At 54.5% G+C, this 27,335-nt stretch overlaps 1 protein-coding gene across 2 annotated transcripts in view; it reads left to right on the top strand.

Moving 5' to 3' along the window:
* The window catches only part of BCR (BCR activator of RhoGEF and GTPase), a 123,319-nt gene that overhangs the window by 45,901 nt on the left and 50,083 nt on the right, over positions 1 to 27,335 (top strand). For both annotated transcript variants that reach the window (XM_070516596.1, XM_014866290.3), the window contains exons 2-4: positions 16,380 to 16,561; positions 25,824 to 25,928; positions 26,289 to 26,474. In XM_070516596.1, the coding sequence (XP_070372697.1) occupies positions 16,380 to 16,561; positions 25,824 to 25,928; positions 26,289 to 26,474 (473 nt within the window). The remainder of the gene's footprint in view (positions 1 to 16,379; positions 16,562 to 25,823; positions 25,929 to 26,288; positions 26,475 to 27,335) is intronic.

Genomic DNA, 27,335 nt, shown 5'->3' with positions numbered 1-27,335 from the left:
ATATGTTGATGTCGTGAGTGAGTCATGAGTCTTTCTGGAAACTTGGAATGTGGGTGTGTGTGTCAGAGGGCTGAGGCACTGCACTGGGTCAGTGGGAATGGTGGCTAGAGGTCTGGCTTAGCACTCCAGCTTGTCAGCCCAGTTCTGAGGCCTTCCACCTGCCATTGTTCTAGGCCCTAGCCAGCCCCAGTGCTCTCCAGTGTCCAGTTCCAAGTGGCTCCGAGCATCCTGTGGCTGTCTCCTCCCCCTTGTCTCCCACCTCAACCCCAGGGTGCCCTGTGCTGAGCAGCGTAGGGAGCAGGGGATGTTTGTCTGCACTGCCGCTGCGTCGCTGACTCATGCAGCCTCTGTGGAAAGGTGGGAGGAAGCTGGTGGCTCTAAGGTGGTCTGGGTCCAGATGCCCAAATAGACCAGCTTAACCTTTTGATTGCCCCAGCTTTCCGAATGACATTCCCTGCCCTATGGCCAGGAGCAGAGGGCACCTCAGGTGAGAACAGGGAAACACACCTACACAGCTGATTTTAAGAAGACAGAAAGGGGCCGGCCCCGTGGCATAGTGGTTAAGTTCAGCACATTCTACTTGGGTAGCCTGGGTTCGCCAGTTTGGATCCCGGGCATGGACCTACACCACTCATCAGCTGTGCTGTGGTGGCGACCCACATGCAAAGTGGAGGAAGATTGGCACAGGCACAGATGTTAGCTCAGGGCTAATCTTCTCAAGCAAAAAAAAAAAAAAAAAAGAGGAAGATTAGCAACAGATGTTAGCTCAGGGGTAGTCTTCCTCAGCAAAAATAAAAGAAGACAAAAAGCATTTAGAATGGGAAGGATCCACATGGGCAGAGTGAAGAGCCCTGGGCATAAGTGGTCGGGGTTCCCTTCGCGAGGACTGAGAGGCTGCTGTGTGCCAGACGCTGCCGTGAGTGTGTGATCTGACTGAATCTCCACTGCTGTCCTCTGCAGAGAGGATGGCAGTATCTGCTCTGTGGGTGAACAGACTCTGGGACGGCGACCTTAGGCAGTGGGCTTGGATCCAGGTTGTGAGGAACAGGAATCGGCCTTGTTCTCGCCAGCCCTCCCCGGGAAGTCCGAGATCAAATTCTGTGCCTTTGACGGAACTCCAGTGAGGCGCCAGCCTTATGGCGTGAGTGCTGGGCATGGTGACCTGGTTGAGCCAAGCTGTTATTTACCACGTGGGGTATTTCTGGGAGAAGCGCCAGGTCAGAGCTGGTGTTGGACACCTCTGGGAGCTTTTCCAAATACTTTGTCTCCCTTGGGAGTTACACAATTCTTGAGAGAAGGGCCTCTTCCTAGTGTGTCTACACCTGCCGGGCCCGGAGCCTTCTGCAGTGTGTTGGTCCACACTGCCCTGTCTGTGGATTGAATCTTTCTCTGGAGGACCCGCCTTTCCCAGAAGGTGCTTTTGGAACCAGACATACCCCAGACCCTCACAGGGACCTGCTCTCCTGGCTGGGTCAGCAGGTGGCCAGGTTGGAGCCCTGGGGGGCATCTGGCAGCTGTGTCCCTTGGACGCATCTTGAGTGTGTGAGTCTGATCTGCTTCCACAGGCTGGGGGAGGCAGGATGGGAGCCTGGCCAACTGGGAAGTGAGCCGTGGGGCCTGGAGCGGGCTGTCACACCCGATGACAACTGGGATTATCGCCCTAGGTGGTAATTCCCACATGACAGTTTCAAGTTTCAGGTCAAGAGCTGAGGCTAGTCCTTTGTCTCCTCTTACATCTGGCCGGAGATCCTCGCAGGCTTGTTTCCCAGCCGTTTCCTCAGCTGTTTTGGCGTCCCTCTGCTCCTCAAAGTCCCTGTGGCCTGCAGACTCTGCGGGCCCCGGGGCGTGGGGAAAGCTCTGCTCCTGCTGATTCTTGCTGCAGAAGAGAACCGTGGAAATGCCGTGCATCTGAGACGATGGAGGTTGCTGGCGGACCACCTCTGGACTGCGGAGTGGGGCTGGGGGTGCCTGGCGTTTGGAGCCCTATTGGGCTTTGCAGTGGGCCGGATGGACAGAATCACTGTGCCAGGTCACCCTCTGACCCACAACAGCCCCACGGGTGCCACGGGCCCTGCTGACACGCAGCTCCCAGGCTTGGGAAGAACCTTCCCGATAGCCCCAAGCACGTGGGCCCTGCCACATTTCCTGACGTGGAGCCCTCAGCCTCTCGCAGAAGTAGAGAACCATGACATGTACACCAGGAGAAGTCAGGCAGGAGGAAGTCCGGCAGTTTTCTGGAAAGGAGCGACATGGTGCCAACAACTAGCCCAGGTTGGACCACGTGACCGGCCGAGGCTTGCGATAATTAGGATAAATGATGCTTGTGCTTCTGGACGCTTCCTCCCTGCAGCAGGGAAACAGGGCCTGCTGTCACCCCCCTCAGGGTGTGTGGGTGGAGTGTCATTATCCCATTTCACTGGTGGGAACGCCGAGAGATGAAACGGGTCTCCTTGGGGCCGCGGTAATCCTGACTTGTTTGTCATCTCTCTTTTTTGTGGGGATGATTGAGGAAGGCCCCAGAGGTTGGGTGGGGGGAGGCTGGGAACAGAGAAATTAGATTTCCTCTTCCAAATGTAAGGCAAGGATGGGAGAGTTCCTGGCTACTTGATTCATGTGCACAGAGAGTTTTCAGGGGAAAATCCATTTTGGTCTAGACTTTGAGACCCCCCTTCTGGTCTGTTCCTTGGCTTTTGACATCTGCTCACATCTGGTACATCTCAAATTCTGGTCCAAAACACAAAATTTCATCCCCTTGCCCCAGCCCACCCCAAGTTCAGCCTCAGGATGCCTGAAGTTAGGGATCCAGCTCAGGGTATGGCTAAACCCTCTGAGGCTCCCGGAGGTGGTCTCAGACAGACAGACCTTCCTGAGTGGATCCCTGCTTTGCAACCCAACTGGCTAGCTGTGGGCCTCAGGACGTGTTACTTTCACTTCCCAACCTGTAGCCTCCATCTGTAAAACAAGGTACCCTTGCAGAGCTGCGAGGATTCCAGGCAGTGCACCTGGCTGGTATCTGTTGCCACTGCTGTGTGCTGTCCCCTGGGTGTCTCAGAGCCCCTGACTCAGGCTGGCATCCGGTTGCTATCCCTTCTGTGCATCTAGAAGCCAGTGAACCACCCAGGAGCACCGTAGATTGGGGTGACCCAGGACCAGGGCGCAGGCGAGATTTGTAGACTAGCCCCCAGGACTGACCCAGAGCTCCGCCTCTCCAGGGCAGGAATTCGGGCAAGCAGGAGCTTCCCTCTCCTGGTGGGGAGTCTCCAGCTCGCCCCTGGCCCATCTCCTAGTTCATGCCTCCAACAGAAAGGACCTGAGCCGTGGAATCCACCAAGGACAGAGAGGGACTCTGTCCCCATAATAAAACACCATAGATGGTGGATTAAACAACATTTATTTCTCACAGTTCTGGAAGCTGAGAAGTCCAAGATCAGTGTACCAACCGATTTGGTTCCTGGTGAGGGCCTCCTTCCTGGCCTCGGGCCGTTCTCCTTCTCATTGTGTGCTCACATACCAGAGAGAGAGAGAGAGCGCGCGCTGGTATCTCTTCCTCTTCTGAGACCTCTGATCCCTTCGTGGGGGCCCTACTCTCGTGACCTCATCTAAACCTCCCAAAGGCCCCACCTCCAAATACCATCGCGTTGGAGGTCAGGGCTTCAACATATGAATTTTGGGGGACAGACATTCAGCCGATAGTGTGCTCACGGGCACGACATCAGTCTGTCCTCTGCACATTGGTCTCTGACTTCTGGGTGCTGCTGAGCTCGTCACTTTGCTACCTTCAGTTTCCATATGTCTCCATTACCCCCTTTCAGAGCAGGACAAAGGGAGTGAAGTGAGCCCCCTTCTCCAGCCCTGTGTTTGGGGAAGAAGAATCTGAAAGTTCAGGGGCTTCACTCAGGAGGGAGCCCCTTACCCGTCCCACTCTGCCCTTGAGGGAGGGGCAGTCGGCTGAATGTATTGTGCAGGGGATTCAGAATGTGGTTCCATTTCCATAATTTCTGACTTGCACAGTTGTAAGATATCCAGGTGGTTCCAGTCCGTTCTTGAGTAGGAGCCTGGGGCACATCTGCAATGATTTAGCTTCTGGGCCAGAGCAGCACTAATAAAGGAGAGCCCAGGAGGAGACAGATAGGTTGGGTGGCTGCAAGTACAAGGCCCGGAGCTGGCCTGTTGCCCTCTGACCATGTGGGGCTCAGTGGCTGCCCTTCTCTCCTCTCTTTGCTGTCTGAATCTGGAATGTGGAGGTGCTGTGGGCGTGCTGCTGAGCATGGACAGCCCCGGGCGGCCACAGCCGACTGGCCAGCCAGAGTCCCATTTCCACGGGTGGGTGAATCATTGATGGTTGAGACTTTGGGTGGGCAGCAGCTCCTCAGCGCTGGTGTTTGATCCACACAATTACTATACGTATTTGTTTGCTAGGGCTGCGTAACAAAGAACCACTAAGTGTGTAGCTCAAACAATAGACATTTATTGCCTCACAGTTGGGGAGGGGAGAAGTGCAAGATCAAGGTCTTGGCAGGGTCAGTTCCTTCTGAGAGCTCCGAGGGAGAATGTGTTCCCGGCCGCCCTCCTTGGTTTTTAGATGGCTGTCTTCGTGTTCTGATGGCCTTCTCCCCGTGCGCCAGCCTGCCTTCCAAATTTCCCCTTTTTATACGGACACAGTCATCTTGGGTTAGGTCCCAATCTAGTGACCTCATTTTAACTTGATAAAGACCCTGTCTCCAAGTGAGGCTCCATTTTGACGTGCTGGGGGTTAGGACTGCAACACGTGAACTTGGTGACGGGGGGCACAATTCAGCCCATAACTGCACTTCTTTTCTTTCTTTCTTTTTTAATTTCCAAACCTGTCTGATCATCATTTTTTTTATTGTGGTAAAATATACATAACATAAAATTTACCATCTTAACCTTCTTCACTGTTCAGTTCCGTGGTGTTGAACACATTCACGTTATTTTACAGCTATCACCGCTAGCCGTCTTTGGAACTTTTTCATCTTCCCAAACAGAAACTCCCTACCCATTAAGCAGTAACTCCCCATCCTTCCTCCTACAGCCCCTGGTGACCACCGTTCTACTTTCTGTCTCTGAACTTACCTATCCTAGGCACCTCGTAGGTCATGGACTGAAGGTTTGTGCCCCCCTGAAATGCACAGGTTGAAGCCCCAACTCCGAATGGGATATTTATAGATGGGGCCTTTGGGAAGCAGCTGTGGTTAGATGAAGTCATAAGGGTGGGCCTTCCTGATTGGGTGAGCACCCTTACAAGAGGAGACATCAGGGGCTCGTGCCCTTGGGCACATGCATGCACATTCACACGCACTTACACTCTCTCTCGCTCGCTCTCTCCCCACAAACACCCACCAATTCAAGGCCATATGAGCACACAGCAAGAAGGCATGTGCAAGCCGGAAAGAAAGCTCTCACCAGAACCTGGCCACGCTGACACTCTGACCTCAGACTTCCAGCTTCCAGAACAGTGAGAAAATAAGCTGTTGCTAGAGCCACTCAGTCTATGATATTTTGTTACAGCAGCCCTAGCAAACTAACCATTCCTGTAAATGGAAGCGTACAGTATTTGTCCTTTTGTGACTGGCTTATTTCACTTAGCATACTGTCCTCAAGGTTCGTCAATGGCATTGCATGGTGCAGAACTTCCTTCTTTAAGACTGAGTAATATTCCATTTAATGTATATACCATATTTTTTTATTCACTCATCCACTGATGGACACTTGGGTTGCTTCCACCTTTCGGCCATTATGAGCAAGCTGCTGTGAACGTGGGTGGGCTTGCACCCCTTTCCTAACCCTCCCCAGGCTTCCTTCAGGAGGGTCAGTGCCAGGACAGAGGTGGGGAACGTGGGTGTTCCTCTTGCCCTCCCAGGCTCACCCGCTGAGCCCCTGCCCATGGCACTATGATGACTGCCAGATTGGGGGAGCCCTTCCCTCCCACCATCTTTTCTTCCTTACCCTCCTCTTTGGAGTGGGGATGGAGAGAGAGGGGAGGACCTGCAACTGTGTGGTGACCACAGCCCAGATCCTGGCAAGTGCCTTTGCTGGCATTGAGGGACTCTGCGATCACTTTCCTGCCTCACTTCCCATGCCACTCCCAGACCACAGGCCTGCCCTTGGTGCCATCCTCTCTTGAAGGCACTGCCCACCTTCAGCGCCTTGCCCCCTCCGGCCAAGTCTGCTGGCCAGTTCCCTGCTGCCAGGTCTTGACCTCAGGTGCTGGGAACGCAGCCTCACCTTTGCACTTCCTCTTCTCTCCATCTGCGTCCCCTCCGTCTGGCCATATTCATTGTATGTTCATTGTCCCCGTGTCCATTCCCACTGTCCCCACCCAGGCTGGGCCTCCTACCCGTTCTTGTGGAGTAACCATCCCAGAAGCCTCTGGCGCAGTCCCACCTGCAGCACCACCCCCAGAGAGTCACCTGCCCCTGTGTACCCCAGGCCCTCCTCTTGTTCCAGACCTCTGTGGCCCCCAGTACCCCCTAAATCAAGCCCCAGTCCTTGGCCTGCAGCCCAAGGCTCTCCACAGAATTACTCCTTCCGCCTCTCGTCTTATTCCCAGCATATCGCCTTTCCCAGCCTTTCTGCGTTTGAAAACCCCAGGGGGGTCCTGCAGTTGACTTGACCTGACTCCCCCTGCGGGGCGGCCCTGCAGCCCGTCTGCTGGTCGAAGGCTCTTTTCTGTCTCACACAGACCTCAGCCCCACGAACCGTTCCGGGTTGTGCCCAGGGCCAAGCTATCTCTCCTCTGACTCTGTGGCAGCACTTCCAGGCCACGGGCAGCGTCTGTGTCGCTCTCCAGTGGCTGCCGTAACAAATGACCGTGCACTCAGTGACTTAAAGCAACAGAAACGTATTCTCTCACAGTTCTGGAGGCAAAAGTCCAAAGTCAAGGGGTGGGCAGGGCACCCCTCTCTCCGGGGGCTCCAGGGGAAAATCCTTCCTTGCCGCTTCCAGCTCCTGGTGGCCTCATGCCTTCCTTGGCTTGTGGCCGCATCATTGCAGTCTCTGCCTCCATCTTCACACAGCTTTGTCCTCTTCTCTCTGTGTCTTCTCCTCTTCTGTCTCATATAAGGACACTTGTCCTTCAATTTAGGGTCCTTTGGATAATCCAGGGTGAGCTCGTCTCAAGGTCTTTTTTTTTTTTTTTTTTTAAGATTTTATTTTTCCCTTTTCTCCCCAAAGCCTCCTGGTACATAGTTGTATATTTTTAGTTGTGGATCCTTCTAGTGGCGCTATGTGGGATGCCGCCTCAGCATGGCCTGACGAGCGGTGCTCTGTCTGTGCCTAGGATCCGAACCGGCGAAACCCCAGGCCGCTGAAGCGGAGCGCGCGAACTTAACCACTCGGCCATGGGGCTGGCCCCTCAAGTCTTTGCTTAATTACGTCTGCAACGACCCTTTTTCCAAATTAGGTCCCATTCCCGGTTCCAAGGGTTAGGATGTGGGCATATCTTTTTAGGGCCACCATTCAGCCCACTACGGCGTCCTCGCCTTTGTGTTCCAGAGGGTGCCATCGTCTGCCTCTCTCGCTCCGTTAGGCCCTGGCTTTGTGGTCACTGCCTTGGGAAGACAGTCTCGGCTCTCTTGCCTGAGGGTGCGGCTGTCCTTCGTTGTGGCCTTGCTGTGATGCACACATCATGTGCCTCCTGGGATTCTGCCAGTTGCCAAGGGCAGGGGCTGGGTCTGTGGTGCTCGCCATCCTGTACCCAGCACGATGTTCCGCATGTATTAGGGGTGCTGTGCATCTTGGCTGAATATTGGGTGCTCAGTAAATACATTAGTTGGATTGTCTGGAATCAAACTGCCTCCAGGAAATCTTTCTGAACCCTGTTGTTGCAGAGTCATGGTGGTGCTGAAGAAGAAGAATTACATCATCCCATGGCCAAGGGCTGCAGCTCTTCCCAGCTGGTGTTCCAGCCTCTGCCTGCCCCGCCCTGGCAACAGCTGGGCCCAGGCCCAGACCATAAATTATCTTTCCCTCCTCCAGGATCTAAGAGCTTTAGGCACAGGTGGGTCCTTGGAGACAGAAGAAGGTCCTTTATGCTGGTCGTGGGTCCTCATCTGCCCATACTAGGGACACACAGTCTTTAGTGCTAACAGTCACTGGCAAAGCTGGCCTCCTGGTGATTCAGGCTTCAGCCGGCTGGAACCCAGACCCCAAGTGGGAAGACCTGTGAGAGCTGTTGTATCGCTCGGCCTGTCTCTTCCAATAGGGCGCAGCCTCGTGAGGGCCCCTGGGGCTGCCTGGAGAGCTGAGGCGTCAGGGCATTAGCAGGGCAGGCTCAGGCCCTTCCCAGCTGGCATTTTATAGCCTGTCAGGGAACATGACTAGCCTTGGGGCTTTCTGTGCGGCACATGCTGGTCTGGAGCGTGACCTCCCCCTGCCCAGACAGCTGGGGCTTTCCGTGCTGGCCTGGTGATGTCATTGTCAGGGTGGCAGCCAGAGGGCTGAGAGGTCCCGGGTCCTGGGGTGCTCTGTCTGCCCCTGCTTCTCCCACAAGGGCTGTGAGGGCAGGCCTCTTGCCCAGGTGCAGTGGCTAACTGCATGGGGGACATCCCGTTTACAAAGAACTTTGACCCACTTGATGTAGATGCCAGAAGGGGCAGCTGCCAGCCTGATGCTGGAGGAGAATGCAGACAACCCACCCAAACCAACCAGCTTTCTCAGAAAGTGCGGCAGCCTCTCACTGCCCACGGTGGCCCTGGGCTCTGGGGCCAGGCGGTACTGACGTCTGTCCGGAATGATGCCCTTGGTCTTCAGGAAGCAGCTGGGTTATGTTCTGGGCTCCGTGTTTAAGAGAAAAAAACAGGTCGGTGGGGGTTTTTTTGTTTTAAAGGTGAAATTACATAACATAAAACTAAACATTTTAAAGTGAACAGCTCAGCAGCGTTTAGCACGTTCACAGTGTTGTACAACTACCACCTCAATTTAGTTCTAAAATATTTTTGTCACCTCACGAGGAAACCCCGTCCTCATTAAGTATCTACTGTCTGTCTCTGTGGATGTGCCTATTCTGGACATTTCAAATAAATGGAATCAGACAATACCTGGTCTTTTGTGACTGCCTTCTCCACTTGGCATCATGTTTTGGAGGTTCATCCATGTGTAGGATGTATTGGTACTTCATTCCTTTTTAAGGCTGAATAATAGACCATTGTATGGATATACCACAACTTCTTAATCTACTTGTCAGTTGATGGACAGCTGGGTGGTTTTACCTTTTGGCTCTTGTGAATAATGCTGCTTGAACATTCCAGTGCATTTTGATTTGAACACCTGTTTTCACTTTTTCTGGTTGTATACCTAGGTAAGGAATTGCTGGGTCATATGGTTACCAGCTCAGCCTTTTAGAAATGTCTTCTCTTTGGAATGTGTTTGGAAAGTGAGCGAGTCGGCAGGTGACACAGGTGGACCTGGGCGTAGTCAGGCTCCACCTGTTTCTCTCAGAGACTCAGTTTCCCTCTCTGAAAAATGGGCATCTAGAAGTTCCTGCCCACTAAGGGAGCAGGAAGGATTCGAGGAGATGACGTGTGTGGGTGCACAGCCCAGAGGAAGTGCCCAGCAAAGGGTAGTGGGTATTTTGGGGGGGTCTTTTGTTAAATGCATATCAAAGATTTGAGGCTTTTCCACTGTTTGGGAAACTTATTTCCCTGAAGCACCGCAGGTACCCTGACTGTACTCGGGGTTCCGCTACAAAGTAAAGGAGCCAGCCTTGAACAGCGAGCCTCAGGACCCTCAGCCCATCCTATGGCTAGACTCCACTCTCAGTGCACAGCGTGGCGGGAGGAAGGCTCGAGGCTGTGGATGAGCGTGGGGTCCAGAGCCCCCTATGACCTGTGGAACCTGTGGGCTCTTTGCTGAGACCTGGACCTCTGAGTCCCAGCCTCAGTTTTGTGAGCCTCTCCCGGAGGGGCCAGGCCTCCCTGGCAGGACTCCCCCCAAGGACATGAGCACTGCACAGCACCACTGCTGTGCTACCTGCCTGCCACCCAGGAGAGGGCGCAGGGCTGGGAGAAGAGGGAGGGAGGGCTCTGCAGATATGATGGGTGGGGGCTCCATGCCCGAGGCCGCAGGGACCTCCCACTGCAGCTGGCCGAGCCACCGGAAGGAAGATGGCGTTTGATCTGCTTTTACCTTTGTAAATAAATGCAGCCCAGCCACTGGCTGACAGTGTAAACAGGGATAGGAGACCACCTGCCTGTGGTCTTTCCGCGTGATCGAGTTCCTGCCACCCCACCCCGGTTCCCTCTGTCCCTTCTCCATTCCTCTCGACCCTGGTACGCGTTTACCAGCGACTCACTCCCCTGTTCAGTTCCAGCTGTCCCCTTGTCTCTTCTGAGCAGGGAGGGCTGAGGGCGTAACCTTTGTTCCTCCTGATGGCCTGCTCCAGGGTCACCCTGGGGCACGTTGGCCCGAGGGTGGACAAGAGCTGGGATCCTGGAGCCCCACACCTCTGGTGGCAGCACAGCAGCCGAAGGCAGGAGCGGGGGACCCTCCAGGCACAGCGGGTCCAGGAGGAGAGCCCCTGCAGCAGGGGTCCCAGCAGGGCCGGGAGGGGCCTCGGACGGAGACTCTCGCTCCCTGGCTTGCAGAAGTGAAAATGGGGAGGAGAGTGTTGAAGTTGCTGGGAGCCCCTTGAGAGGCTGTCAGGACTGAGGCTGGTCTGAGGGCAGATGGGATCTGACAGGCTCCCTGAGCGCAGGGGCTACAGTGGCTGCAGGCATGCGCTGCGCACTTATCACTGAGGGTGGCGGGTCCTGCTTGAGAACTGCGTGTGATCTGTGATTGACCAGATTCCCCTCTGAACCTCAGAAAATCGGCTGGCAGGAATCTCATACAGCCTGGATAGGGATAATGTGGGTGGGCAGGGAAGTGGCCCGGAAAGGGGGATGTGTACAGTCTGTAAGAAAAGAGGGATGGCTCAGAACCCGGTGTGTGGTGCTGGAAACAGTGGCTGTGCCAGTTTGACTGGTCATTCGGGCAGTGTGAGGCCAGGGGTGCCTCTTGAGGCTACGTTTACAGACGCGCAAGGCTTTCCTTTATTGTTCTTTTTATTAAACAAATAACACAGGTAGAAGAATATAATGAAGCCCAGGGACCCATCACCCAGCCCATTCTCATCAACTCTGGCAGCACACCACCTGGGAGTTTCAATTCTATGCTTATTTCGTGTTTATTTTGGATGTGGTTGCAGGGGGCTGCGGATGATTAAGGAAAGCCCCCCTCAAACCCCCCCCATTACAGTCACCCAAGCGCTGCTACTGGCTGGGAGGTTCCTTAGGAATTTGCGTGTATGGTTCAGTGAGCCTAACATAAAATGGACTGTTTTAATCATTTTTAAGCGTACAGTTCAGTGGTGTTAAGTACATTCACATTTTGTGCAACCATCACCACCATCCCTCTTCAGAACTTTTTATCTTCCCAAACTGAAACCCTGTCCCCATTAAACAATAACTCCCTGTTCCCCTTCCCCCAGCCCCTGGTACCCACCATTCTATTGTCTTGTCTCTATGAATCATGTGACTCTAGGGACCTCTTATAAGTGGACTTACACAGTCAATTTGTCTTTTTGTGGCTGGTGTATTTCACTGAGCATTATGCCTTCAAGGTTCATCCACGTTGTAGCATATGTCAGGATTTCTTCCCTTTTTAAGGCTGAGTAATACTCCATTGTATGTCTCTACCACATTTTGTTTATCCAGTCATCCATGGATGGACACTTGGGTTGCTTCCACCTTGTAGACATTGTGAATAGTGCTGCTGTGAACACGGGTATGCAAATACCTGTTCAAGTCCCTGCTTTCAATTCTTTTTTGAGTGTGTACCCAGAAGTGGACTTGCTGGATCATATAGTAATTCTGTGTTAGATTTTTTTTATTATAGATTTCACTTTTTTTTTTAACTTTTTGTTAAGATTGTGATAGTTTACAACCTTGTGAAATTTCAGTTGTACATTATTGTCAGTCATGTTGTAGGTACATCACTTCACCCTTTGTGTCCTCCCCCTACCTCCTCCCCCTTTCCCCTGGTAGCCACCAATCAGTTCTCTTTGTCTGTATGTTTAACTTGCACCTATAGTGGAGTCATACAGAGTTCATCTTTCTCTATCTGGCTTATTTCACTTAACATAATACCTTCAAGGTCCATCCATGTTGTTGTGAATGGGACGATTTTATCCTTTTTTATGGCTAATATTCCACTGTATATATATATACATATATATATATACCACATCTTCTTTATCCAATCATCAGTTGATGGGCACTTAGGTTGCTTCCACATCTTGGCTATTGTAAATAATGCTGCAATGAACGTAGGGGTGCATGGGACTTTTGGAATTGCTGATTTCAAGTTCTTTGGATAGATGTCCAGTAGTGGGATGGCTGGGTCATAAGGTATTTCTATTTTTAATTTTTTGAGGAATCTCCATACTGTTTTCCATAGTGGCTGCACCAGTTTGCATTCCCACCAACAGTGTATGAGGGTTCCTTTTTCTCCACAACCTCTCCAACATTTGTCGCTTTGTTTTGGTCATTTTTGCCATTCTAACAGGTGTAAGGTGATATCTTAGTGTAGTTTTGATTTGCATTTCTCTGATGATCAGTGATGATGAGCGTATTTTCATGTGCCTATTGGCCATCCGTATATCTTCTTTGGGAAGTGTATGTTCATGTCCCATGCCCATTTTTTGATCGGGTTGTTTGATTTTTTGTTGTTGAGCTGTGTTTGATTTTTTTTTAAGGATTTTTTTTAAACCAGTGTTGTCCTTGAGGTGTAAGAAGGGGACGTGACCTGGACACTGACTAGGACCCCCTCCTGGGACTTAGTCCTCCTGCTTTTTTTTTTCTTGCATCAAAGAGCACATTTTAAACTTGCAGAGTGCTGGCATTGGGGCGGCTAAGCCGACTTGCCTGGAGAGGAGGACGTTCCCAATTTCACTGTGCACTTCCCTGTTCCACACTAAGCCGCCGCTGATGGCTCGGGGATCCTGAGCTGATGGCCCAGCTCAGGATCCCCGCGCGAGCTGACTGGGCCTTTCTCTCCTCCTCCCTCTCCACTCCCTCCCTCTGGTTAGCTGTTCACTTCATCTGCCCTCCCTCCTGAGCCTCCTATTAGCCCTGGGATCCCAGGCCCACACCCTCTGCCTTCCAGTGTTTTGGTTTCAGCTTTGGGTGGAGCTTTGCAGGAAGTGCCCAGCTGCTGCAGCCACCAGGTCCCCAGTCCTGCCCCAGGTGATGAGGACCAGAAAGGTTTTTCCACTGGATGTTCCTGGTAGAGGAGGGGAGAGTAAGGCCTTTCTCTCACTTTGCTCTGGTTCCTGGAAGATGACGGCTTTCAAAATTCCCAAATAATGTGCTTTATGCTCACTCGGAGGGGGCCTTTGTGTGGTGTGGGGAGCTCAGGTGCAAAGAACCGCAGAGTGAGAGGAAGGTAGGTCCCTGTGTGCTGGTTAGAATGGGAGATAAGGAAATCGAGGGCTTTCCTCCCTGCCCCCCATCGCATTTGCATTGGAGCAGGCTGGGGGATTCAGCGAAATGAGAGGTACCGCATCTGGATTAGCTGGGACCGTGGGCTGAAGCCCTCAGGTGGAATGCAGCAGGGGTGACCGGCCATCTGGACCCCAGATTTAAAAGCATCAGTTATTCAGACATCAGTGTGGGGAGATGTATGCAGAGTGGGAAGTGGCTGCATTTCCACTTGTCTGGACGTTTGTAATTACTGTGGCATCTGGCTGCGTCCTGGTCCTCAGTTTCACCTGGTGGAGGTGAAGTGTCTCCATCAGAGTCAGTGGCCCCACTTGACACTGGCTGGCGGATCCTCATTGGGCACTGATTTTGCACCGGCTTTTAGCAGGATGTTGTTCCGCAAACGTGAAATCTTGCATTTCCTCTGGAGTGAGCCCGGCCTGATCTCACCCTGAAGTTCTTACTGAGGAGTCATTCGGCGTCGATTTGACCTTGGAGGTGAGCTCAGTGTAGTCGCGGGCCTGGAAATCAGGTGGCAGTGCTCGGATAAAGGGCACACTTCCAGGTGATGAAGAATACGTTCACTTTGTAGAAGATTGTTATTTAAAAACAAACAGTTTAAAGGTTATTAAAGGGACATATGGACACTGATAATTCTGAGCTAATGTAAAAGCTGGGCCCAGAGGAGGAGTGGGGAGCAGAGTCAGGGAGCTGGTGAAAGAGGTGGTGTCAGGGGAGGGAGGGGCCCTCTGCCTTTGGAAGCAGCTCCCGTGGTGGGCAGGTTACCAGTTGGGGCTGCTGTGACGTGGGGTTCATATTGTGGGTGCTGACTGGACAAGAAACCCTCTGTGTTTATTTTGTTAAAAAAAAAAATCTGTGATTCACTGAAAGGAAGTGGAAGCTGAAGTCAGACCTGTTTTGGGGGTGGGGTGCAGGTTGGGGTTCTGTGTGAACAGGGTTTTGTGTTTTTGATGCATTTGCACCTTCCCCAGCCATCCTCAGGGATGCTGGGCAAGGGCTAATTTAGTGCCTTTGCAAGACCTCGGGAGGAGGAGGCAGCGTGACCCTGGCCTCTGTCTGTCCTGCAAGGACGGTGCAAAACCCAGAGGCCAGTCGCTCAAACCCAAACCCAAATGCTTGGGGACTGAGCGTTGATAACCAGCACAGTGATCTTGGTACCTGGAACCCCCTCAATGTCCTTTGGGTTGAGACCAGGGCATCTCTGTACAGCTTGTTGGGGGGACTCAGTAGGAGCCCACCCATTTCTCGGGGTCCTCCCACCCTGTTTCCTACTCTCAACCCACCACTAACCTGTACTGGGACCCTCCTGTGGACACACACACAGGCAGGACCCAGCCTGGCCTTTGTGTGCAGACACCGGGGACACAGTGTGGGTCAGCATGGCAGCGAGCACAGGACCACATGCCCGGTCAGGGTAGCACAGCGGGTCTCAGCCCTGGCTGCCTGCTGGAACCCCCCGGCAGCCTTTTCAGCCACCAGGGCCCAGGACTCTCTGAGCATCTGATTTGGTTGGTCTGTGTTGGGCCCAGCTACAATATGTTTTTGAAGCTCTGCAAGTGATGCTGACTTGTAGCCAGGGCTAAGGACACTTGTTAGAGAGCATATGACCTGTTGGGACAGAAGTGGAGAAGCTGGGAGAGGCAGAATTATGCGAGGAAGCTGGGACCTTGGCCATCTGTGGGCTCCCGCAGTGTGGCAGAAGAGTTGTACCCGCACTAGCGGCCGGTCGTAGCCTGTGGTCCATGCCCAGTCACTCCAACTGCAGCTCTTCTCGGCTGCCATGTGCAAAGAACTGAAAAAGTCCCCCTCCAGGATTGCTGGGTTGGCTCTGGAAGCTCAAGGGTGGCCCTGTGCCCACCTGACCTAGGTGGTCTGGGTGCCACCAGCACCCGGAACCTGAGCCCAGCATGAGTGTGCTTGGTGGCGGAAGTTGTTGTGAACCACAAGTGCGCTCTGTAGAGGCCACCTGCGGTGGTGGTGTTTGGGCAGGGCTGCTTGCAGGTGAGTCGTGGTGAAAGTGACGTAATCCAATTGGTGTAACTCAGTCGGGATGACCTCTGGGAAATCCCGAGGGCCGTGCAGCGCCCTTTGGAAGGGGTCAAGAAGTGACCTCCTGTGAGGCTCAGAGCAGGCTGGGCCCTTGTGGGTTGCTTTCCTGGTGAGGGGTCCGTTGGATTAGAGTAATTCTGAGAACAGAGCTACAGAGAGGCCGAGGGCTGTGGGCTTTGCAGTTTAGCCAGGCGGGAAGACAGTGACTGTCTTCAGGTGCCTTTAGGATGGAGGTACTCTCTGTCACTAGAAAGTCCTGAGCTGCAGGGAGCCTGTTGTAGGTTAAGCCACTCTGTCCTCACAGGGACACTCAGACTGGGGTAAAGGTGGTCTGGGGTTTTGCCAGAGCAGCTGGGAGGTGAGCTGAGAGTCAGTGGAGGGGCGAGGGGAGGGGCTGCAGCACCCGTTCCCTGGAGTGGGCCTGGCAGACCTGGGGCGCTGCTCACGGTGGCCACGGTTGCACCTGGACCAGCGTGCTGGCTCAGGCTCCTGGCCCATCAGATCCCCACAGACAGGCACACAAAGAAAGACCGTCCCTGACAGCAGGACACCAGCTTAGGCGCACTTCCTGGGACAAGGGCAGACGTACCCCAGACAGCATTCAAAGCCCACCTCACATTGTCTGGGGGGTGAGCCGCTGTTTTGTCCCATCCTCGCCCTGTGGTCTTTTGTCAGTCGGTGGTGAAGGTGAGGCTGGCATACCTGAGGTCCTTGTTCAATGCCTACAGGTGACAGCTCAGCTGGGACAGGTGGGGCATGGACGCTCCTGGGCAGACGGCCCTCCAGCCTGCCTCCCCATCTCTAATACTGGCTGCTTCTCTGCACACACAGATGCATCATTCGGAACGTCCCCCGGGTACGGCTGCGCGGCGGACCGGGCCGAGGAGCAGCGCCGGCACCAGGAGGGGCTGCCGTACATCGATGACTCGCCTTCCTCCTCGCCCCACCTCAGCAGCAAGGGCAGGGGCAGCCGGGATGCGCTGGCCTCAGGAGCCCTGGAGTCCACCAAAGCAGTGAGTCAGCACGCGGGTGGGCAGGTGGGCCGGGTGTGAGACGGGGCTGGGCTCAGCTCGGAGCCACCTCCTCGTCCCAGAGGCTCTCTGAAGCACAGCCGCTGGAATGCTCAGGGGCAGGGAGCAAGTAGGCAGTGGAGCAGCCAATGGTTGGAAGGTGGAGTCACTAAAACCACCTTCCTTGTCCCTCCACCTGGGGCACCTGCTGGTCTGGAGACCACCTGCCATGTGCGTTGAGCCGGGAGATGGTGGAACTCTGCCAGCTGAGCGTGGAGGAATCAGGCAGTGCGAGCTGAAAGCCACCGTCTGACCCAGCGGGACCTGCGGTGGGCGCCCCAGCAGTGTTGCGAGCCGGGTGGTGCCCCGGCTCCTGGCCCTATTCCCCCTGCCGTGTGCTTGCTCCCTTTTACCAAACGGTGTGCTGACGATGACCATCCATTTGACCAGGGCCTTTCCCTCGAGGTCTCATTGTCATTAATGATCCTTCTGTCGCCTCCACTTTGCAGATATGCAACCGAGGCCCCCAGGTCACATGGTCAGTGTGTTGTGGCACATTCCACAGACGCCCTGCTGCACCCTCGGAGAAGCCCTGGGTTTGGCCCCTCTCTCATGGGCAGGTAGCCCTGGGTTGTGGCAGGGCTGGCATGCCAGCGCAGCCTGGCACGGCGACCTCACTGCTCTCAGCCGTCCCATGGCTTGGGAGGGGCCCAGACATGAAGCCCCTGCAGTTGGGACAAGGGCATCCCCTTGGCCTCTCAGGTTCCTACCTTCTTGGGCTGCGAAGATCACTGTCCCTGGGGTACCTCTGTCTTTCTGGTCCTTTTTTCCCGATGACATATACCTTCCCTCTTCTGCGTAGCTTGTTTCTGGGTGATTTCCACCCTGGTTTTAAAAATAAGAGGGGGGAGGCTGGCCCGATGGCGCAGCGGTTACGTTAGCACGTTCCGCTTCAGCAGCCTGGGGTTCGCCGGCTTGGATCCCGGGTGTGGACATGGCACCTCTTGGCAAGCCATGCTGTGGTAGGCGTCCCACATATAAAGTGGAGGAAGATGGGCACGGATGTTAGCTCAGGGCCAGTCTTCCTCAGCAAAAAGAGGAGGATCAGTGGATGTTAGCTCAGGACTAATCTTCCTCAAAAATAACCCAAAAACAACAACAACAACAACAACAACAAACGAGAGAGGAACCTGCTTTTCCCTGTGGCTGTAGGAAGTGCTATCTTTTTGCTGTGGTTGCTTCTCCACTGGGCTGGCGCCTGAGCTGAGGATTTTATGCTTTATTTATGCTTTTGTGATTTCTAAAGACCCTGGGGCTGGGCAGTCTTCTCGTTCTGTAACAGGAGGATGGGAGGGGAAGCCAGTATGTGACACATACCTGCCTTGTGTGGCTTCTTACCCAGTGTCCAGTTTCACTGTTTTACAGATTGGGGAGTGGAAGTTCAGACAGGCGAAGTAACTTGCTCGAGGCTACACAGCTACCACATTTGAAGCCTTCTGGATTCCTCAGCTGACACTCCTTCCCTCACTACCTTGCCTTTCTTGGTGCACCTCCTCACTTCTTGCTTCCCTAGTGTGGTTTACTGCAGACAAGGGTCCTTACGGCCTTGAATAAGTAGGCTGAATCCTGAACTTAGGACAGCTCGTTTCTGTCCATCCGTCATCTCTGAGGGCTATCTTCACCTGGCACCATCTTGCTCCACCTTCAGGCCCGTCGAGGAGGCTGATCTGCCCTTCTGTGCCCCCAGCCCCACCCGGCTCCTGCCCTCAGACCCTCATCTACACTGACTTGGAGTTCTGCCCTCGTCTTTTAGCCCCCAGACCAGGGGTTCGTCTGCTGTGGCGCCTGTCCAGATCCTGGTCCCCGCTCCCTCCTTCAGCCCCCGTGGGAGCCCGTAGACATTTCTCATGTTACACGCACAGCAAGAGTCTGCACATGTGTACTTCCTGGGCTGGGGTCTCCAACACCGGGCGGGCCACCTGGCCCAGAACAGGTGTCAGGAGGCCTCTGAGTGAGCTGGGAATTTTTCTTTTCCTTTTTTTATTGTGTTAAAGTACACATAAGATAACATTTACCACTTTTAAGTGTACAGTTCAGTGGCATTAAATACATTCACCTTGTTGTGCAGCCGTCACCACCGTCCATCCCCATAACTCTTTTCATCTCGTAAATCTGAAACTCTGCACTTATTAAACACTGACTCTCCGTTCTCCCCCCCTAGTCCCTGGCACCCATAATTCTGCTTTCTCTCCCTGATTTTGGCTGCTCTCAGTACCTCAGGTTTGTATTTGTCTTTTTGTGACTGGCTTCTTTCACTGAGCATGTCCTCCAGATTCATCCATGTTCTAGCATATTGCAGAATTTCCTTCCTTTTTAAGGCTGACTGTTATTCCATTGTGTGTTTAGACCGCATCTTGGCAATCCTTTCACTGACCGATGGACACTGGCGTTGCTTCCACCTTGTAGCCATTGTGAATAGTGCTGCTGTGAACGTGGGTGCACAAATATCGCTTTGAGACCCTGCTTTCAGTTCTTTGGGGTGTATGCCCAGAAGTAGAAACGCTGGGTCATGTGGTAGTTCTATTTTTAATGCTTTGAGGAACCTCTACTGTCTTCCACAGCAGCTGCACCATCTGACATCCCCACCAGTTAGTGCACAGGGTTCCAGGTCCTCCACCTCCTCACCAGCACTTGTTGTCTTCTGCTTTTTTGATGGTAGCCATCCCGGTGGAGAGGAGATGGAAAGATGGGAATTTGATCGGAGCAGGGCTAGCTGCCCTCTGGCTGGGTGCCTGGAGCTGCAGGGCGGGCACCCCCACTGCCCCAGACACGGCACAGCTCCGACTCTCCGGCTTCCGTGCCAGCTGTGCACTGAGACCATCTTCCTTCCTTTTTGATTTCTGGTTTGAAGAAGACGCGGCTGTCACTTTATTGCGCCCAGAGGGAACATGGTGGTCTTGAGGCCAGAGGTGCCTGATCCCAGCCAGTTAGGGGAGGGGGTCCCTGCTTATCCCCCTCCTTTCCCTGCCACCCTAGGGGGCTCATGCTCTGGTGCCAAGCTTGAGCCCTTTGGGCCGTGAGGCTGTTGGGAGGAACTCCACAGCAGTGCTGGGGCTCAGTGGACTCCTGGGTTGCAGGTCTGCTCTGGGAACACCCGCCCCCAGGAGTGGGTAGGGGGTCAGCAGAGGCCGGTACCCTCTTGCCTGGGGCGCTGTGGGAAGGACTCAGGCAGCCACACGGGGTGGATCCTGGTGCCCGATGCTCCCTCCCCACCCTGAGAGTCCATGGCATTCTCCATCCCTGGGCCTTCTCAGAGGTTCCTGCCCATCTTGACCAAGCTGTCTGCATTTCCCTCTTGAACAATGACTGTGGAGACCCAGACAGGGACAGAAGCCCCAGGAGAAGGCAGGCTGACCCCAGGGCACACATCCTCCATCTCTGCAATGCAGGATGAGGAGGCGCGTTAGCAGGCCCCTTGGAGGCACCGGGAAGAAGAGCAGGCTCTGAGCATGACCACTGCCCCTCTCCCCTGGGAGGGCAGAGCTGGCACCGCTGGCCCAAAGGAAGCAAGGCGGTGTCCTGGATGCTCCTGGGAGGCTGGGGCCGGAGCTGCTGGCTAGTGAGTGACCTTCCCTCAGCAGTGTCAGGGAGCAGGGTAAGGGTCTGGGCCTCATCCTCAGCTACCATCCTGGGGTCAGGGGAGGTGGGGCTTGCGATCTCCCGGCTCAATATGGTCAGTCTTTCCTGGGGTCCTCGAGGGTCCTGGCAACTTCCCACCTGTTTGTTCATGGGGGACATCGAGGCACAGAGAGGGGAATGGACATTGTCGAGCGGCCCCTGCTCACCGGGCTCCACGCTGTGTGACATGCTCTGTAACTTTCTCTGCTCTCCACAAGGACCCTGTCCCCAAGATGCCAGCAAGGGGCAGGCCCAGAGACATGGCCGACACGACCGCAGCCCCCACCTTCTCACATTCAGGGCCCTTCAGCAAGAGGAGGAGCTGGGCCAGCCCTCCAGCCAGGAGCCTCCTGTGGGCTCGTAAGGTCCGGAAAGCCTGTGCCCACCTGTGTTGAGCTGCTGCTCTTGCCTCCTCGGCAGGTGGCCAGCAGGGCCTGTGGACGCTTTGGGTTGTTTTTGTTTTATGTTTTTCCAGGAGGAAGCCAAAGTAAGTGTGTATATTCAATTGATGACTCCTGCTCAGAAGTCAATTTTGCATTTTTACAAGGGAACTGAAAGCTGGCTCCGGAGTGTTTGAAGACAAACAGGCCTGCTTTATAGCTTTGCCACTGGCCATCCCGCACTTAGGACATCTGGTCAATAGTTGTGTCCATGGGACAGAAATTGTGACTCCTGACTCGTGTTTTTATCTGAGCAGCCACAAGTTCATTCGCTTTTATGATTCACTTGTTATGGACACTTGGATTATTCAAACGCCCCGGGGAGGTCCTGCACCAGGCACAGCAGGATAAACGTCGCCTGTGCCCCTGTGGCTCAGTGCTCCCACGTTACCAAGCTCCAGGGTCCTGACTTATAATAGCTGCCCTCATCTGTCCTGCAAAGTCAGGGAAACTAGACATTTGGTGCCCGCCTCGCCTGTTCTCTTCTCCGCGAGAGCCTGCCATGTTGGACACAGGGATCACACCACTGGTCCTCTGTGGCTGCTGTCTCTCTATTTGGAGCACGGGCCTGTAGGAGCCTCCTGGCCCCTGCCCTCTGCTGGTTGGGCTCCAGGACTGTCTCCAGCCCTGTTGCAAATGAAGGCATGGCCCCTGCCCAGAGCGGAAGAGAGGGTCCTTCGTCCAGCAGCTGTGCTGGCTGCCAGCTCCCAGCCAGGAGCAGCCCACCCCTTCAGGGCCTAGGTTTTATACCCTGATCACCCCACCCCTCATTAGGGTTGAGGGGAGAGGTGCTCCTTGACTTCTGCCCCTCTGTTCACATTCCTGCAGCTCAGTTCCAGCTCTGGCCCTCGGCTCACCTTATGGCCTGGCTGACAGGTGGCAATTTTGTTTTCCTCTGTCCCTCGGTCAGCTTTTCTTACCTTGTTGTCATGCCCAGGTCATTTTTTTTTCAGTATGCTTTTTGGTGAGGAAGATTGGCCCTGAGCTAACATCTATTGCCAATCTTCCTCTTCTTTTTTTTTTTCTCTCTCCTCAAAGCCCCAGTACATAGTTATATATCCTAATTGTAGGTCATTCTAGTTCTTCTATGTGGGATGCTGACACAGCATGGCTTGATGAGTGATGTGTAGGTCCACACTTAGGATCCGAACCTGTGAACCCCAGGCCGCCGAAGCAGAGCACACAAACTTAGCCACTTGGACACAGGGCCAGCCCTGCCCAGGTCATTTTTATCCATTTTTCTAGCCTCAGGATTTGTGTTGCTTGCTCCCTCCCCAGCCCCCTGCCCCCTCCAGGGCCTGCCTTCTGCCTTTCTGCCTTCTTTTCCAGTTGCTCTTTTCCCCAGCTACCTCCCTCCTCACTGTGGTCTCCCCACCGTCATGGATCTGACTGGATTCACATGCCCTTTCCAGAACTGGCACATGCAAAAGGCAGGGTCATAAATAACCCAGGACCCGGGCCTGCCTTTTGCTCTCTCTGCGCTTTCCTTCCCACTGTCTCTCCTCCAAGATGGAATTGGCTGGTGACCAAGCCATCCCTGTCTGATGCCACCAGCACTGTTTGGTTCAGGGCTCAGGAGCAGATTCTCAGTCTAAGGAGGGGTCCCTGCTGTGCCTTCTCCTGGCCCAGCACATTCCAGGCCGGACGTTCCCCAGAGCTGACTGCACCCTTTGGAACAGGGAGAGCTGGACTCAGCACCGTCCTGCCTGCGCGCTTTTTCCTCCAGGCTTTCCAAGCCTGTGGGTGGGAACGAGACGTGGCACTGCCACCTGTGTGAGCACCAGCATCTCGTGCTGGGGCACTCCGCTGGCCGTCCAGCGCTCACAGTAGCAGGGTCGTCCTCAGGACAGGAGCAGGGCTGGGTGGGTGGCAGCCTCTGCTGGAAGGGCCTGCCGTGCCCTTCCTCTTCACCTCTTCCCTTGCTTGAGGTGAGAATGGTGCCCCTCCAGGGTGGGAGGCATGTGCGGGTTCAGCTGAGAGCTGCTTCCCCGAGGTGCCTCCATTCATGGTGTGGCCTCGGTGAACTGAAATGAGAGGAGGCAACAGGGCTCCCCACCCTGCACCTCTGTGCACCGTGCGCAGTGGACTTGCTGCCTGCAACAGCACTTCAGGGCCCCAGAGCAGGCTGCAGCGATAGTCCTGGATCCCAGGACCCGCCTGTCTCACAGATAAGGGTTCCCTGAAGGAACCTGCAGAGCTTCGTACAGATGTGGCGAAACCAGGGTGCGGGCAGGAGTTCTAGATCCATTCATTGGTTGGTTTATCTGGTGAATCGTCGTGGAGCACTTGTGTGTTCCAGGCACTGTGCTGGGCGCAGGAAGTTTCAGTCAGGCTCAGGGTATCCCAGAGTCCCACCTGTGGAGCCGCTGCCCAGAGGAGGGCTGTGTGGTATAGACCTCAGTGTCCTTTCCCTGGAGTGGCTCTCAGCCAAGATCTTAATGCTCCCCCTACACATGTGCACGTGCACAAATGCATATACATGCATGCTCACACATATGCACACATATGTTGCACCCAGCTCGTGCTCACTTAGAAGATTCTTACAGCAAAGTGGTGGTCCAGGAAGGCTCTTGGGATGTTCCCAGTGGGCAGCAAGGGTGTGCTACGAGCCCCAGGGACACAGAAAGCAGATGGAGGTTGGACATGGACATTGGGCCCACCTTCCCCAGCTTATGCCTAGGCAGCAAGGCTCAGGGCAAGAGGGCAGTTGCCTGAGATGGTGGGACTCATTGGGTAGGCCTGGCTCTGTGGCCCTGTCCCACGACTCCTGGGCCTGGGAACTTCCTCCCACGCCTGTCATCTGTACCATGAAGCGCCTCCCACCCACCAGGCCAGGGAAGTAGAAAGGGACATCAGGGTTGGGGGCACAAAGAGGCCACAGTGGGGGTCCTGATTCCAGTCAGGTCCTTCCTCAGACCAAGAGATTGGCACCTGGGGGCTCTGGGGGATGTGTGACAACATCTGCAGACATTTGTGACCGTCACAACCCAGGATGGGGAGGTGTTGTTACAGGAATCTGGTGGGTAGAGGCCAGAAATGATGCTCAACACCCTGCAAGGCACAGGACAGCCCCCTGTACCCAACAGAGAATCCTCCAGCCCCAGATGTCAGCGGTGCCGAGGGCCAGGAGCCTGTCCCCCATCAGTGGTCTCCATGAGAGGTTTGGGAAAGTGCGTGACTGAAGGGACAGAGCTCCGGTTCCAAACCTGAGGGCTGCCACCGCGGGGTCGTCTCACACTCACCCATGGGCTGGGAGACCAAGTGGTGGAAAGGGCAGCACTGTTACGTCACCTTCTGTGAACATGGGGCCCTCCTTGGGGGCCTGGCACCTCCCTTGGACTGCAGTGGGGCCGGTGGGCACAGGGATGGGCAGAGACTGCACAGCCTCAGTCTGGTGAAGCACAGGCAGGCCATGGGCACCGCCAACCTCTGACATGATGCCTCGCCAGCTGGTGGTCAGGGAACAGGTCAGGGGATTGGCCAGGAAGTCACACGGCAATTTTCCTGGCCTTTGGCATCATCATCTGTGTTAGTTCCCCGGGCAGCTGTAACAAAGTGGCATAGACTAAGGGGCTTGAACAACAGGGAATTGTTTCTCTTATTCCAGAGCTGGAAGTCTGAGAGCGAGGTGTCAGCAGTTTGCTTCTCCTGAGGCCTCTCTCCCTGCCTAAGCGATGGCCGTCCTCTCCCTGTGTCTCCCTGTGTGTGTCAGTGTCCTAATTTCCTCCTCTTCCTTCTTTATATCAAGATATAATTGATATATAAGATTATATTAGTTTCAGGTGTATAGCACTTGATATTTCTGTATATTGCAAAATGATCACCACACTAAGTCTGGTTAACATCCATCACCACACAGTTACAATTTTCTTTTTCTTGTGTTGAGAACTTTTAGGATCTACTCTCTTAGCAACTTTCAAGTATACAATACAGTGTTGTTTACTATAGTCACCATGCTGTACCTTACGTCCATGGGACTTGTCTAACTGGAAGTTTGTCCCTTTTGACTACCTAATCTTGTCTTTTTTTTTTTAAGATTTTATTTTTATTTTTCCTTTTTCTCCCCAAAGCCCCCCGATACGTAATTGTGTATTTTTACTTGTGAGTCCCTCTAGTTGTGGCATGTGGGACACCGCCTCAGCATGGCCCAATGAGTGGTACCATGTCCATGCCCAGGATTCGAACCGGCAAAACCCTGGGCTGCCGAAGTGGAACGTGGGAGCTTAACCACCTGGCCACAGGGCTGACCCCTAATCTTGTCTTCTTATAAGAACGCCAGTCATGTTGGATTAGGGCCCACCCTAATGACCTCATTTTAACTTCTTTACTTCTGTAAAGACCCCATCTCCAAATACAGTCACATTCTGAGGCACCAGGGGCCACATTGCACATTATCACCACTGGGACTGGAACCCTGTCTTCCAACTGCATGAACTCTACCGCCTGCATCAACATCCAGTGACGTCAGCTCTATCTTTTGGAGGCAAAGGCAGCAGAGCTTCACCGACTTTTAATAGGGGCATTGATGGGAGAGTGGACCTTGCCATAGCCCAGCCCACCCGTAAGAGAGTCTCTGCCAACAGAGTCAGAAGAACAGACGAAGGCCCGAGCCCGAGGGACGGGGTTCCCCTTGAGGAGGTGGCAGCAGCCCCAGCTCCATGCCTGTGGCCAGAGGGAGGGTGTGTAAAGGGAGGCGGTGCTGCTGGGCCCAGTCAGTCCAAGGATCAGGTGGAGGTTGCAGAAAATCCAGGCAAGGCAGGTACCAGGAAAGGAGTGGGGTGCAGCAGAGGGAGTCACGGTGGCTGTGTGGTGTCCCCAACGCCCCCTGCTCAGCCCCTTCTGAAGCAGCCACTCCCCAGTCGCAGGTGGCAGGTGTGGAGGGAGGCCTTGCCGGGCCTGCTCAGCTCCAAACTGCCCATTTCCCAGTGCCAAGACCAAGGGTGGCCCTTGGCTCTCCTGGGTGACCCTCTAGAATTTGCAGTGACCACGAGCTGGAGGCTGACATGCCAAGGCTCCCGTGCCTCCCTTTATTTCCACTGGAGCTTTCTCCAGAGGCTTGTCCTCAAGTTGGCAAGCAGGACTTCCTCCAAGAGGGGCCACCTTGGGCGTCATCCGCCAGGTCTGACTTTTGTCTGTTTCTCTTGCAGGGTGAGCTGGACTTGGAAAAGGGCTTGGAGATGAGGAAATGGGTCCTGTCTGGAATCCTGGCTAGCGAGGAGACTTACCTGAGCCACCTGGAGGCACTGCTGCTGGTGAGGAGGATGTAGGGGGCTGAGCAGGAAGGGCTGGGAGCATGGAGAGCTCTCTGCTCATACATCCCAGGTCAGCTCTCGGAGCCTGCGGGCAGCCCACCCTCCCTGGAGTCATTTAGACACCTGGAAGGGTCAGAACATTCCACCTCTGTAGAAGCTGGACCTCCCCAAGGTGTGGTGGCCGCCAGCGTAAGACAGGTGCCAGACCAAACTGGCTTTAATTTTTTATTTTTAATGGAATTTAAAAATAAAGACGCATACGTCACGTGACCATGATTTTCTGTGGTCATACCATGCACCTGACACATGGTGGGCCCTCTCACCTGTGCCTCCTCACCCGTCACCTCTTCCCTCTTCCAGCCCATGAAGCCTTTGAAGGCCGCTGCCACCACCTCTCAGCCGGTGCTGACAAGCCAGCAGATCGAGACCATCTTCTTCAAAGTGCCTGAGCTCTATGAGATCCACAAGGAGTTCTACGACGGGCTCTTCCCCCGCGTGCAGCAGTGGAGCCACCAGCAGCGGGTGGGCGACCTCTTCCAGAAGCTGGTGAGTGAGTTGGCACAGGTGCACGGCAGCCGCCCGCAGCCTGCGGCTGGGCGGGGCTCAGGCCTCCCCCCACCTACGGCGGGTTCATCCAGGGCTCTCAGGACACTGAGATAACAGTGGCAAGTAAGAGTCTGGGGTATGTCTCACTACTTCGGATGCCAAAGGGCAGGTTGCGAGGAGGGGGCTCCACCGAAACACCTCCCACTGGCTGTGGCACGAGACCCGCCCCTGTTTACATCGCTGGGTCCTCTCTGGGTCCGTTCAGTTTAACTCAAGGCTCCCGGTCTACAGACTGGTCCAGCTGCCTTTTGAGGGCCTCTTTGGACCAAAAAGATGCTGCTGACCAGGAGAGCAGGACTCGGACATGGGGCCGAGGAGACTGGGTGGGGGTCGGGGGAGCCTGGAGGGGCAAGCTCAGGTTGGAACAGAGCAGAGGTTTATTATCCTTTATTTAATTTTTGCAGTTATATCAATTCAAGGCTCTTGAGTCACTTGGAGAATTTTTTTTTAAAAAGTAGGGGGGGCGGAGACTTGTTCAATAGAAAGCAAGGTAGTGGGAAAGAAACATGCCCTTGGGTCCCAAGGAGGGCCCTGGCAGAAAGACGTGGGGAAAACAGGCCATCGAGGTGGCCTTCGCCTCCACCAGCAGCTGTTTTCAGAACAGGTATTTAATGCTGGCGACGTCGACAGCGATGGTGACGTCAACAGCGACGCCCTGTGACCTGCAGGGATCAGGACTGGCCCTTGTGGACAGGCTGGAGAAACGCAGGAGGGGTCCACTGGTGACTGGGAGCGAGGACCAAGGGACAGCCTCGCCACATGGGGCGGTCAGGTTCCTGAGTAGCAGGGCTCAGCTCTGAT

The sequence above is a fragment of the Equus asinus genome, chromosome 8, assembly GCF_041296235.1.
Source record: "Equus asinus isolate D_3611 breed Donkey chromosome 8, EquAss-T2T_v2, whole genome shotgun sequence".
Classification (NCBI taxonomy): domain Eukaryota; kingdom Metazoa; phylum Chordata; class Mammalia; order Perissodactyla; family Equidae; genus Equus; species Equus asinus.
The sequence above is the reverse complement of the archived record's forward strand: the minus strand, read 5'-3'. Positions and strand labels throughout refer to the sequence as shown.